Raw genomic sequence first — 14,642 nt, 5'->3', positions numbered from 1 at the left:
CTTTTGGTGAACTAGTCATGGGAAGATCCTTTCTAGGTGTTAACCTTTTAAAAAGCCGCTCACGATACCAATGGATAGAACCTATGGGTTCGCGGCACCTAGTTCTGACCTAAGAGTTTACTAAAAGCGATCCCCAAGGGACCGGGTCCCAAAAGCATTTTATAATAATAAAGTAAATAAGGCAAGTAATTTTACGTGGAACCGCTTGCTGCGGGATTAAAAACCACGACCTACTGCAGGATTTCCAATTTCACTAAAATGAGCAACCGCATCACAACTTTGTTGCAACCTAGGGAATTAAACTCTTAATCCACTAACCCTTCAATACACCCATCAGAATCACCTTTATAATAACCCTATTGCAAAGCTCCAAGTCTTGACTAACTCTAACCAACGACTTAACTAATACTTAGCTAACTCTAGCCAAGAAAACAAATTTACAAAGATTGAAATCTGTCTACTATGATGCTTCTTGATAAGCAGTGTAAGAACACAAATTAAGAGCATGAAACAAGACTCAACTATCCTAAGGAATTCAGATGTCTTGATGGCGAGAACTCGGTCCACTCCGATTGTTGAGATCTTGTTCTTGTGAACAGCGAGAAAGGTAGCCACACTTGGCAACAGCGAAATATAGCCTTTTAGATTTCAAGTGTTAGGTCAAATAATCCCAACATGTTGTATATCTATGAGACCAAAAGCGAGCATTTGAGAAACATGTGACCCGCGGATAAGCGGACTTTTCAAAGGGCTTTTAGTTTCTAGAACACATACCATACCGTGTCTTTAGCTGCGATTCGCTTTAACGAGGCTAGCATTTTGCCTGTTAAGTACCGTCTTGGATGTCCTACGAGACCTGATGGAGGACCTGATCCTTGACCCATTTGTTAAATCATCAAAACCATGAAATGCTATAACTCATCATTAACTTATATGTTAAGCTCTACTTCAACCGATAACAATTATTTTGAATATTTGTGATAGTTTTGATACTTATATTTTGACTTTTTTGATAGCTCAATTTGATCAATTAAAGCGGAATGTATTCATTGACTAGACGGGAGAAAGCGCAATTGTTTATTTAACACTAAAAAACTTCTCATCAACAAAAACAAATGTCATTTTTAGTCTTTCGCTAGAAAGATAAGAAGGATTTTGTCTGTGACACTGATGGCATCCATTGTATTTTTTTAACTATCCGATATTCTCATAACTGGTGGCTCAGGACTAATTCGGATTCAGATAGGCTCATTTAGGGAGTAGATCCCTCCCTACTAAGAAGTTATCCATTTTTGAGACTTGACCCCAAAACATATGATTAAGGATGAAGGTATTCAAATCATTTCGCCACATTCTTTGCTGCGTTATTACTTGTGAGTTGTGCCAACTCAAGTAGCGTCAAACATGGAACATGGGAGATACATGTAATCGTTTTTGCGAATAATCTGAAAAATCGCATCCTTAATTATAATCACATTAATAACAACCTTTTAAAGATAGTGGAATGAAGATCGGAAGAAAAAAACACTACAAATTTGAAACTAAACTAAATTAAAATTTTTAAAAACCTACAAAGATTCTTCTTTTCCTATTATAATCAAACTATAACCCGAAATTCTATTATGCATTCATACAGAAAAGCACACTACAAAAAAATTAGAGATACTTCAACATTATAAAAGAATAATAATATTGCAATAGAGAGAATAATTAGTAGTACTAGCGCTTTTTATTTTTATTTTTATTTTTTTATGTTAACGTCAGTACACAGAACAACTTTTTGGTTCCTTTTTCCAAATGTGCAATGAAAATTCACACTCTCTATTTGTTCGTGTGACTGAGGAAAAGCTCTCAAATTTTCCAGAAGCTGTGCTACTTTGTAGGTCTCCTTTTTTATTTTGCCCTTCTAAATCCTTAAAATATTCAGAATATGGGGCTTCACTATAATTTTTTGATAGTCGCTTCAAGTTTTGCGTTTGTTTCTAAGTAATCTTTGTGGGTTTTCTTCATTGTTACAGTTAACAACCGTTTCTAGTTGGCATTTATATATGGCTTTAATGCAGTTTGGTCTGCAAAATATTTATGAGGTTTTAATATTTAGAATTAGGTGAATGCTATTTTTAAAAGTAGAAAGTATAAAAACAAAAGTTAAATACTTCTCCGATACTTATTGCATGTCGAGTTCTTTTGTTTCTGTTTCATGTTTTTGGTTTTAGGGTTTTAGAGGTAAATTCAGTGAAATAGAAATATTTTGTGTGCTCAAATTCTCGAAAATAGTTGAAAGCAATTTAATATTCTTTCTGTACGGAGTTTGAAATTGTCAAGAGATATCATGTACTAATACTAAACAACAATTGAGCAATTTTCAGACTTTACATATATGTCAATTTGACTTAAATTTTATAGAGTAAAATTATGTGCGCATGTTTCGATTATTTGCACTTTGGTAAGTACATTCTCATTATTAATTTATATGTTATGTTCTATTCAACCAATGACACATTAAATAACTCTTATTCTAGTAAGTGATTTGATAATTTGTGACATTTTCAATACTTACATTTGACTTTTTTTGATAACAAATGAAACGGAATGAATTCATTGACTACACGGGAGATTGCACATTTGTTTTATTTTGTGTGCTCAAATTCCCGAAAACAGTTGAAAGCAATTTAATATTCTTTCTGTACGGAGTTTGAAATTGTCAAGAGATATCATGTACTAATACTAAACAACAACTGAGCATTTTCAGACTTTACATATAAGTCAATTTGACTTAAATTTTATAGAGCAAAATTATGTGCAAGTTTCAATTATTTGCACTTTGGTAAGCACATTCTCATTATTAATTTATATGCTATGCTCTGTTCAACCTATGACATATTAAATAACTCTTATTCTAGTAAGTGATTTGATAATTTGTGACATTTCCAATACTTACATTTGACTTTTTTTGATAACAAATGAAACGGAATGAATTCACTGACTATACGGGAGATTGCACATTTGTTTTATTTAACACTGAAAAGAACTTCTCATAAACAAATGTCATTAACTTGGTCTTCGGCAAGAAAAATAAGAATGAAAATGTCCGTGACAATGAATGCATCCATTTTTTTTTTAACTATCTGGTATTGGAAACCTACTCGCCACGATTAATTCGGATTCGCGTTGGATAGGCCCATTAAGGGAGTAAAACACTCCCTACGTTAAGTTATCCATTCTCGGGGCTCGACCGCGAGATACGTGATTAAGGACAAATGAATCCAAACCATTCCACCACACCCTTTATTGCGACAACATCCATTGTTACTTGTGAGTTGTGACTAGCTAAGTAGAGTCAAACACGGAATATGGGATATGTAAATATATTTGTGAATACTATGAAAGTCACATCCTTAATTATGATCACATTAAACAATCTGTTAAAGATATTGGCAGAAGAATTGAAAGAAAATATCCGAGGAACTGTCTACATACAATGACATCCCATATAATACAACAAAGAATGAGTTATATGATCTATCCATCCATAGTTCTTTTTCCTTCTCTCTTTCTATTGCCTTAATAATACCTCACCCAAGAATGTCAACTGCTAATTGGCAATTGCAATTAGAGAAGATGAAGCTACTAAAACTAGCTATGAGAACCCTTTACTTCTCTTTCTTGTGCTTCTTGATTTTCTGTAGTTTAGAGTCCACTGTTTCTTCAGAAACTGAGATACTGAAACAAGGGGAAGTTGTGAATTCTTCCACTTCACTTGTTTCTTCCAATAAGACTTTCACTCTTGGATTCCTCATCCTGGACGAAAGAAACAACTACAGCTACTTAGCAATTTGGTATACCAATAATTCTATGATCAGATATCCAGTATGGATTGGCAACAGAAATGAACCTATACATAACAATTCTGGTGTTCTTACAATAGATAGCTCAGGTAGACTTATTATCAAACATAATAGAGGGAATGTTGTGCTTTCTGCAGAGCAAACTACACTTGACACCACAGCTACTCTACAAGAATCAGGCAGTTTTGTGCTGAGTGAGGTGAGTTCAAATGGTTCATTAATCCGGGAGTTGTGGAATAGCTTCGACTATCCCACGGATACCTTGTTGCCAGGGATGAAACTAGGGATCAAACACAAAACCGGAAAGAATTGGAGTCTTACGTCGTGGCAAAATCCAATTACACCGGCACCTGGAGCTTTTACGCTTGAATGGGACCCACTAAGACGTCGATTAGTTATCCGACGACGAGGTGTGATTTATTGGACAAGTGGAGGTTTGGAGAAGGGGGAATTCCCACACATTAGGACAGAGTTTTTGAACCGGAATTATAAATTCTCCACCTTACGCAACGCCGATAAAGAGTACTTCAGTTATTCACTTATATACGATGAACTGACAAGCATAGAACGACGAACAATCTCCGGTTGGCAATTAGATTCCTCAGGGAGTATACTTGATGGAGACAGGCCAAATGTTGCCTACACAGGGAACTGTTATGGCTACAAAGATGAAGCTCAGCAATCAAGTGGGTGTGAGTTATGGAAGCAGCCAAAATGCAGGAAGCCAGGCCAAAAATTTCAATTAAGATCAGGAGGTTTTATGGTTATTGAAAAACCTCTAGGGCCGCGGTATGCTAAAGGAACGAAAGTGGGAAATTCAAGCTTTAGCCTGAGTGATTGCAGAGCTGAATGCTGGAATGATTGCAATTGTGTTGGCTATGATTCTTATGTTTATTCTACTGGATGCACATTCTGGAGAGGGAAGAATTTGAACTTCAGTCAAGATATTTCTGGCATGGCCAAGAAATATTATGTCATTACAGAAGTAACAGAACCTCAGAGTAAGTTTCTGACCGATACAATTTCATTCATACAACTATTGAACCGATAAATACAGTTTTCTCGGGCAAAATAACCACAGTAAGTGGGAAAATGTTTGGCTCTGCTTTCTAACTTTGCATTTTAGATGATAAAACATGCCTACTAGGCTTTTTGGCAAGATTTAATGAGTTCTCCGATCAGATTTATTTTATGAGTAACCAACCATAAGTTCAGTAATTTAAAAGTGAATGAATTAGTTAAGTAACTTTTGCAGGAAAAGAAAATGGTAAGTTGGATGACCATTTGAGAAATTAACTTTTATTTATTAGTCTAAATTCAGTGACTCTTCCTTCTCACAGTGAATGCAGAGGCAAAACAGAGTAAGAAAAAGAAACTCTGGATAATTGCTCCTATAGTAATCCCTGTGTTTCTCATGCTGCTTGGTCTAATATTGTGCCTAAAGAAATGGAAACAAGGTACTATAGACTTAAACCCTCCTCCTCTCGAAGTTTATTTGGAGTCGTGTTAGATCACTCTTGAAATTAATATGTTTTTTTTCCTCATCTGATGGTCTGAATTTGGACAGCAAAAGCAAGGAAAGAACAAGAAATAAGAGAATTACTCACTGACATTTATGATATTCGGGACGATGAAAGTGGAGGTACTGCTGTAAAAGTATACAACTATTCTATTATTCTAACTGCTACAAAGAACTTTTCATCAGAATGCGAACTGGGAAAAGGAGGGTTTAGATGTGTTTACAAGGTAACTTAGAAGAGAAATTAGTTCCAATAGCACATAACTCCCTACACCGCATAACATTCTTTTCTCCTAATTTTGTACTCCTAACTCGCATAAGTTTTAATCCAGGGAACAATGCCAGGTGGACAAGAAATAGCTATAAAGTTGTTGTCAGAGTGGTCTAAACAAGGATTATCGGAGTTCAAAAATGAGCTTATTCTCATCGCTAGACTCCAGCACACAAATCTTGTCAAGTTGGTAGGTTTTTGTGTACATGGAGATCAGAAGATGCTTATTTACGAGTACATGCCCAATAAAAGTTTGGACTTTTTCCTATTTGGTAAGCATCATATTTTACATAACTTTTGCCATAGTGAGCATCATCTTTGAAAATGCACATAGTTTTGTGCACTTAGAAGTGAATAAGATTCCAATCTAACTCTTCTAAAACTCTTGCTTGCATATTAGATCCAAATAAAAGGAGACTATTATCGTGGGAGAGATGTTTTAGCATTATTGAAGGGATTGCTCAAGGACTACTTTATCTTCACAAATATTCAAGGTTGAGAATAGTTCATCGAGATTTGAAAGCTAGTAATATCTTACTTGACGAAAACATGAACCCTAAGATTTCCGACTTTGGAATGGCAAAGATTCTCAAACAGAACGTCCCTGAAGACAATACCACAAGATTTGCTGGAACATTGTAAGCAAAGAGTTAAATTTAACTTGTGACTTTTTCTCCGTGAATTTTGCTGTCTGATAAGAATTGTGTCGTTTGGCAGTGGATACATGGCACCTGAGTATGCCAAAGAGGGAATTTTCTCAACTAAATCTGACGTTTACAGCTTTGGAGTTTTGGTTCTTGAAATTGCAAGTGGGAGGAAAAATAATTGCTTTCACAATGAGGGAGGCCCCCTCAATTTAGTCGAATATGTGAGTAAATTCTATTGAGTTCCACATTTTATCTTTCTGTACTACCCCATCCTTTAGTTCAAGAAACAACCTTTGGTTCGAGATCCGCAACTATAGATTCCAAGTATTCTTTTTCTATTTTTGCTTTTATCGAATATCATCTACTACTCTTATTTGTTACTCGACCATTAACTGTTTTGGTGTAGAATTTATAGTCAATTATCATGTTATTGTAGGCATGGGAGCTGTGGAATACAGAGGCTATAGTAGAGCTCATAGATCCAACACTTAGTGATTCTTGCTTCGCGAAGGAACAAGTGGAAAGGGCTATTCATGTGGGATTACTGTGTGTTGAAGAATGTGCAGCTGATAGGCCTAACATGGAAGATGTCCTTTCCATACTTAATAATACCAATATAGATTTACCAAAGCCAAAAAGACCTGCATTTGTCTCCAGATTTTGTGTGTTTAATGAATCCCAGAAGGACCAGACAGGAAAATATTCAGAAAATGGATTATCCATCTCTACGGTTCAAGGGAGATGAGCATTTTTACTTGTTATGTGTACCAAAAATAGATGTCCACTTTTACTTGTCCAGTTTGGAAAACCAAGAGATAATTTACTATATCATGCCTATTTTACCCTTATTAATTATCAGAGTTGGAATTTTCAAGAAGTTGTTAGTAGCTACATAACTTTTAGAGTATGTTTGATTGATTTTAATCATTAGATGACTTAGTAATAATTAGGAGTGATATAATAAAATTGTTTTTTTTACCAGTTTATTTGTGTGTCTCAATACATTAGGATTGTGTAAAAATGAATGGTGATGAGCAAGAGGAGATGGAGTAATTTTTTTTTATATTTTTGCTTGTTTACAAAGATGTTGCGAGTTATGTTGTGTCTAGTTGTGGAAGACGTGAGATTATTGAAACCATCTAGTCTAATGAACTAAATATCTTCCAATAAAAGCATATCTACTAAATAATCCCGTTATTACCTAATCTCATATTATAATCATAGTATAACTTGTTTGAAAATGTTCACTAAATTTGTGAAAGTCAAGACCCAAGATTCACAGATCAACAATGAGTATAAGTTGGAAACTTTTTTAGCAGTTTATAATGAAGCAATTTGGGCAAATACATTAATTGTGTAAAGGGAATTTGAATGGTGATGAGCAAGAGTTCATAGATCTACTACTTTCTTTCTTGAAGGGCTCAGAAATTGCATATAGTTTATAAAGTTGATATCACTGAAGATATGTTTTCCTAGTGGCAAATGATTCCAATTTTTCATCTATTGTATTTACAATGCAATGCACCTTTCTAAATTCTTTATGACTCCTAATGTGTTAGATATCAATTATTTGTTCTAAGCTTTAAGCCATGGTAAACGAGGGCTCTCGGGAAACATTAACTTGTTATCTTTAAAGTCATTCATACTAATATTTATCAGTCGAGGAACGATCCTTCAACTCGACACCATCTTAAAATTGTGTCTAGGAATACAATTGAGTTGAGAAAATACGATAATATGAAAACTGCAAATAACCTATGAGAGAAAAGGAGAAATGAAAATTATGCTAGCTTCACTGCAAAGTATCTACACAAAAATAGGGAAAATGTCTAAAATACACCCCAACCTTTGCTCGAATTTGCTGTAACACACCTAACTTTTACGTGGGTCCTATTATCCCCTGGATATATTTTTAAGGAATTTTTTTGGCATTTATCAAGTGAGATGAATGACAATTCAAACACGTGTTGAACAAAATGCCAAAAAACAACGGAGTCCAGTCATTTTCAGCTCATTTCACTCTTCGAACAAAACAGCAAAAAATTTAAAAGAAAATTTAATGGAGTAATTTTTTGGAAAACTCGCAATTTTGATTCTCGAGGTTTTAATTGTAATTCTTGTATTATTCAATTTAGTATATTTTATTTTCAATTAAATCAAACATATTGTTTCAGTTCAATCATCTACAATTTTTTCGTATAGCTCATTCACTAACTAAAGCTAATAGAAGTTAGCTCTTACTAAGGAAATCTTTAAAAATGTCTAAAATACACCCCATTCTTTGCCCGGATTTGATGTAACACAGAGATTTTATGAGGATGGTCCTTATAAGAGAATATATTTTAAAGCATTTAGTTTTGGCATTTATCTAAAAAAATAAAATTAAAATGTTAACTGACAACAATATCAATTTTGAAAGAATTGAAAATAAAATCGCAAGATCAAATTCCAAGAACATCAAGGCTTTTACATAAAAAAAAATTAAGAGTGTAAGAGAGTTTTCCTAATTTTTTGTTTTGATTATACTTCTTATGTCGAAATCCTGTTTCAATTAACAACATCAATCACAATTTCACACCATTGTGTAACAGAAAAGACATGTGGAGCAGATGCGGTTCAGAGATTTTATGAGGATGGGTGCACGATTATAAAGAGGAGAATTTAGAATTTATATTTAACGGATTTAATTTTTAGGATCTTACCTTTAACTCATTACACTTAATATTAGGTTCAAAATTATTATTTGTTACATTTTCAGTGAGGCACTACAAAATATACCTTTTTGATTCCCCTTACCAATGCGTAACGACGATAAAATAGACTCCAATCAACACTCATAGGCCATTGTGAGGAAAAGCTCTAAAAAATTTCACCCAAAAGGAGCAAGGCAAAAGCTACGCTACTTTGCTCGAAAATTTTTTGCTATTTCTTGCATGTCGAGTTCTTCTGTTTCACGTTATTGGGTTTAGAGGTGAATTTACTGGTTTTGGAATATCATTGTGCTGACATCCCTAAAGATAGTTGAAACTTGAAAGCAATTAATATCAGTGTTTTGTCTTTCTGTACGGTGTTTGAAATTGTCAAGAGATGCTAATATCATGTACTTAACAAAAGTTCAGCATTTTCAAACTTTACATATAAGTCAATTTGACTTAAATTTTGTAGAGCAAAATTATGTGCTTGCGCAAGTTTGGATTATTTGCACTTTGGTAAGTACCGAGGTAAGTACATTCTCATTTTTAATTTATATGTTATGCTCTAATTCAACCTATGACAACTTTCAGAACTTTTTTTTCTATTAAGTATTTGATAATTTGTGACATTTTCAATACTTATATTTGACTTCGTTGATAGCTCAGTTTCAACAAAAGAATGAATTCATTGACTAAACGGGAGATTGCACGTTTGTTTTACTAGTCCCCGCGAACGTGCGTTGCACGTTATTATTATAATTATAAAATTTATACACTTCCACATGCATTAACTTATTGAAATCTCCCAGTGCATATATTCCGTATGAGTTCATTGCAAAAGATCATACACGAGCCGATTATAATGAAAAGATATCATTTGAATTTAAAAGGTAACCGCGTGGTCTCTAATTAACTATAAGATAATTAAATGTCCTTGAGGAAGCTGAATACTCCTCAAACGTATTAGTCTTCATGTAATTATAAAATTACTGAGTATTTAATATGTATTTTATTAGATATTTTACTACATTTTTATTAATTTACGGTAGCGGCAAAATCATAATTCAATTGTGAAGGTTGGAACTTCCCACTAAATTGTTGAACAATATCATAAGGCAGACGATAAAGTGCATTGATTTAATGAGATAACGTCTTTTACTTCTTTTCTTCCTTTCTTTACTTTTTCACTCTCAGACATATAATACTCGTTGCGTATGTGATATAACACATAATATACTACTCCCACCGTCCATTCTGTCATTTGGATCTATAGGAAGATATATAGGTTTTATCTAGTCTATTAAGTCACTTGAAGATAAAGGACTGTCACACTTCTAAAAATGCATGCAATATTTTTTTTTTTTTTTTTTTTTTTTTTTTTTGGTAACTAATTACTTTTATTTACCAAAATTGGAATTATGTACATCATAAAAGGACAGAGGGCTGAGATGTGAGCAACATACTCCATCATCCCTTTCCTGGCTCAAGCAAGAACATAAGCTAAAACTTAACAAGGAGACTAGCTAACAAATTGTGCATCTAAACAGGGTAGTAATTGAAATTCTCCAGCCACTTTGCAGTATGTATTTTCAAACCCCCTCTGAAATGCACCTCCTGTAGGATCTGCTTGATCAATGCTTCAGGTCTCTGTACTTTGTCCTGAAATGCTCTATTGTTTCTCTCCCTCCAAATGTAATACACAGCAGCTACAGATAGCATCCTGAAGACCTCATCTCTTGGCCCCCTACCATTAGCACGGTGAACAGCCCATTGCAACTCATAGTCCCGAGCACCTGGTAGTCTTGTAATACCCTGCCATTGTAACAACGCATGCAAAGTTTAATTTATGAAAAGTTATTAATTAAATGAAGGACAATTGAAAAACCAAACATTGCTTCTGTTTTCGGGAAGGCAAAGGGATTTTTATTTCATAATCAATTGCACTTTATGAACCATCGCTATCCGTTACGGCAGAAAACATAACTTATTGGGAGGTGCATGTTCATTATACTATTGTATTTATATCTAATATAGTCTTTTTTATAATTAGGGCCTGTTTGGGTTTACATTTTTTACTAATATATAGAAGCATGGATTTAAACCCATGCTTCGTCGTCAGTTCCTCCAAAAAATAAAAAAAACAAAAAGGGTGGGCTCACACTTAAAACACCAAACAATATATATAAAATAACTTTTTAGTTTATTTCTTTTCTTTTTTAATTTATATTATTTAATTTCTTTTTTATTTTATTTTAATTTCTTTGCTTTTCTAATTTATTTTTCTTTGCTTTTCTAATTTATTTTTTTATTTCTATTAATTAATTTATTTTTTATTTTTACTTTTTAATTATTTTTATTTTTTAAAATATATTTTTTCTTTTTATATTATCTATATTTCATTTAAACCCATGCTTCTATATAGCAGTAATAGTAGTAAAATAAGATAGAATTTTTTTATTTTTTATTTTATTCATTTAGCATATTATTCTAATTTTTAAATCGAATATTAGAGATTAATGTCGTAAAAAAAATAATATTAAATTGCGTTATTCAAATAATTAATAAGGTAAATTAGTCAAATTATAATTCTAATTGCCGTTTTCTTTTGAATTATAGGAGTATTTACTTATAAAACTAACATGAAAGGAAAAAAATGACATAAGAATATTACCAAAAAAAAATAGTAGTTTTCGAATTTTAAATATAAAATTATATTTTTGACTTTGTTTATTTTATTACTATTGACTTGTTATTTAATAATTTGATTTTTCAATTATAATTGAAAATTTTTGAAAACAAAAATAATATATTTTTTTTTTTTTCCAATCAAATACATACATTAACAAAAAAATATTTTAAGTTTTATAATCTATTAATCGAAAAAAATTATATATCAACTATTTTTTAAATAGTTACAAATATATGATTATTAATTAAAGAGAGAAAAAATAGTTTCCTTTAAAACAATTTAATATCATTTTAAAAAATTAATAATTTTTAAATTTTTAGTTAAGTTTTATTTTTAAATTAAACACTAATATAATAAAGTTTTCGGGATACTAAATTACAATGACAAACAACGTCATATTAATTACAATAATGTGTAATTACTAGGGTAAAAAAAAAAAAGGTGGGCCCCATACTAAAAACACCAAGCAATATTAAAAAAAAGGGAAAAAAAATGGAAAATGTCCAAAAAATAAAAAAAAAAAGGTGGACCGCATATTAAAAAAATCAAACAATATCCAAAAAAAAAAAAAAAAGGTGGGTTCCCATATTAAAAAAAAAAAAATATTTAAAAAAAACAAAAAAAAAAAAAAAAAAGATGGACTCATATTAAACCCATTTTACATATAGTAGCAAACATTTGGTTTAATAGTCGAAATGTTTCAATATTATAATCCGGGACTAATTTATCTCAAATTCACATGTGTATTCAATTTTTTTTTTTTAAAAGATATGTATAAAATAATTTTTTTAATTCATAAAATAAAGAAGGTATATTGAGTTGGGATATCCCAACGATTATTTTTATACCATGTTTATACATAAAAATTAGTCAAAATACATCATTTTCCGTATGTATACAACTAATAGTAGTAAAATAAATACAATATAATAATTTTTTTTATTTTTTTCCCATACTCCAAAAAATGTGAAAATATGATTTTCGTCGTATGTATAAACAAAAAATAATATTAAATTGAGATCAAATAATTAATAAGGTAAATTAGTCAAATTATAATTCTAATTGACGTTTCCTACAAAAATCATGCAAAAAAACAACATGACAAGTAAAATGAGATAAACCAAAATATTTACGAAAATTTAAAAAATAGTTTCTTCGTTTAAATATAAAAAAATTTCTACTTTGTTTCGTTTTGAACATGTAAAATTAATTTAATAATTTGAATTAGAATTATCAGAATCTTTTTTGATAAAAAATAATAAGTATTCTTTTACCGTCAATCTACATACATTAAAAATAAAATTTTTACACCTTTAAACTAATCGATTTAAAATTCAAAGTATCCGTCTTAAATATTACTTATTGCTTTTATCTTAAAGAGAAAAGCGAGTTTGTTTTCCTTGTTGGCTTCTCGGAGAAAAAGTATTAATAAATTTTTGCGGAGAAGACTTTGGAAAAGGGGAAAACACTAATATAATAAAGTTTTGGATACGGAACGCCGGGAATTCGATGTTATATTAATCGTGTTTTGAACATAGTATGGGGAGAGACTCTTGGGAAGAAAAAAAAAAATATTTTGTGTGTGTGTGTATATATATATATATATATATATATATATATATATATAGTGGTTGCTAAATGATATTAATACACAAATATTTGTAAGAAGTGGACCCCAATTAAAAAAAATCTATATACTAAAAAAAATACTCACTATATGTAAAAATATAAATGTAGTTAAGCCTTAAAAAAAAAAATATTCATGTAATTCTCATATTAAAAAATCAAAAATATTATCTAAAGTATCACATTAAGTCAATAATGGTGGATTCATTGCCACATGCGTATCAACCAATTAGTGGGAAGCAAAATGAAATTATTGTCCAACAAAAAACATGGACCTCACATTATTGTTTTTCTTCAAAAGGTTAAGTAGTCAAACCATACAATTTCCTTTCTTTTCTTATATTGGTCTGAGATCTAATCTAGATATTTAACTATTGTATTTGCTATTCCACCATGTCATTTATTTGTTATATTTACTAAAATAATTATACTTAAAATATTTATATTCTAAAATATGATAGAATTTAATTACTTTTTCATTTTTTTCCTTACTCTAATAAATGTGAAAAGAGATTAATATCATAAAAGAAAAAATAATATTAAATGGAGATCAAATAATTAATAAGGTAAATTAGTCAAATTATAATTCTAATTAACGTTTCCTTAAAAAACCATGCAAAAGGCAACATGACAAGTAAAATGAGCTAAACCAAGAATATTTAACAAAAATTAAAAAATAGTAGTTCTTCGTTTAAATAGAAAATCAAATTTCTATTTTGTTTCGTTTTAAACATGTAAAATTAATTTAATAATTTGAATTACAATTATCCAAATCAAAATTTGATAAAAAATAATAAGTATTGTTTAGGCCCAATCTACATACATTAACAATAGAATATTTTACACCTTTAAATTAATCGAATTAAAACTCAAAGTATCATCGATGCTTAAATATTGCTATTGTTTTATCTCAAAGAGAGGAAAATAATTTTCTTTTAAACAAGTCTTCTCTTTTAAAAAGTATTAATAAATTTTTGCTAACTTTGTATTCGTAGCAAACACTAATATAATAAAGTTTTGGATCTGAGCACAAACTACAATGTTATATTAATCGTGTTTTGAACATAGTATATATATATATATATATATATATATATATATATATATATATATATATATATATATATATATATATATGCATAAAGTTTATCCCATAAACTTATGTATGTTTATTAAATATAATATATATATATATATATATATATATATATATATATATATATACATTATTAATACATATTTAAAAACTATAATGGCAATAATATTAAGTTTTGCTGGTATGCACGATGCATATTATCGTACCTCTGTGTGTCTATTTTAATGTTTATCCATAAATGTTACGTATACTC

General features: G+C 30.6%; 2 protein-coding genes across 2 annotated transcripts; both read left to right on the top strand.

The window, feature by feature from the left end:
- Positions 1-3,585: 3,585 nt before the first annotated feature.
- LOC132031739 (G-type lectin S-receptor-like serine/threonine-protein kinase At1g67520) lies at positions 3,586-4,899 on the top strand. The gene has a single exon (XM_059421660.1). It carries the CDS (start codon positions 3,586-3,588, stop codon positions 4,897-4,899), a length of 1,314 nt encoding a protein of 437 aa, XP_059277643.1.
- Positions 4,900-5,705: 806 nt separating this feature from the next.
- On the top strand, positions 5,706-7,098 carry LOC132069359 (G-type lectin S-receptor-like serine/threonine-protein kinase At1g11330). The gene is made up of 3 exons (XM_059462725.1): positions 5,706-6,276; positions 6,356-6,506; positions 6,722-7,098. The coding sequence occupies exons 1-3, from the start codon at positions 6,188-6,190 to the stop codon at positions 7,028-7,030; spliced, it is 549 nt and encodes a 182-aa protein (XP_059318708.1). The 5' UTR covers positions 5,706-6,187; the 3' UTR covers positions 7,031-7,098.
- The last annotated feature ends 7,544 nt before the right edge of the window (positions 7,099-14,642 follow it).

This window comes from Lycium ferocissimum, chromosome 9 (genome assembly GCF_029784015.1).
Source record: "Lycium ferocissimum isolate CSIRO_LF1 chromosome 9, AGI_CSIRO_Lferr_CH_V1, whole genome shotgun sequence".
Taxonomy (NCBI): domain Eukaryota; kingdom Viridiplantae; phylum Streptophyta; class Magnoliopsida; order Solanales; family Solanaceae; genus Lycium; species Lycium ferocissimum.
The sequence above is the reverse complement of the archived record's forward strand: the minus strand, read 5'-3'. Positions and strand labels throughout refer to the sequence as shown.

Excerpts from the sequence above, each read along its gene's own strand:
- LOC132069359 (XM_059462725.1), top strand. The coding sequence starts at position 6,188 with ATGAACCCTAAGATTTCCGACTTTGGAATGGCAAAGATTCTCAAACAG. Across the intron at positions 6,277-6,355 it reads ACAAGATTTGCTGGAACATT|TGGATACATGGCACCTGAGT; the intron begins GTAAGCAAAGAG and ends GTCGTTTGGCAG. Across the intron at positions 6,507-6,721 it reads CCCTCAATTTAGTCGAATAT|GCATGGGAGCTGTGGAATAC; the intron begins GTGAGTAAATTC and ends ATGTTATTGTAG.
- LOC132031739 (XM_059421660.1), top strand. The coding sequence starts at position 3,586 with ATGTCAACTGCTAATTGGCAATTGCAATTAGAGAAGATGAAGCTACTA.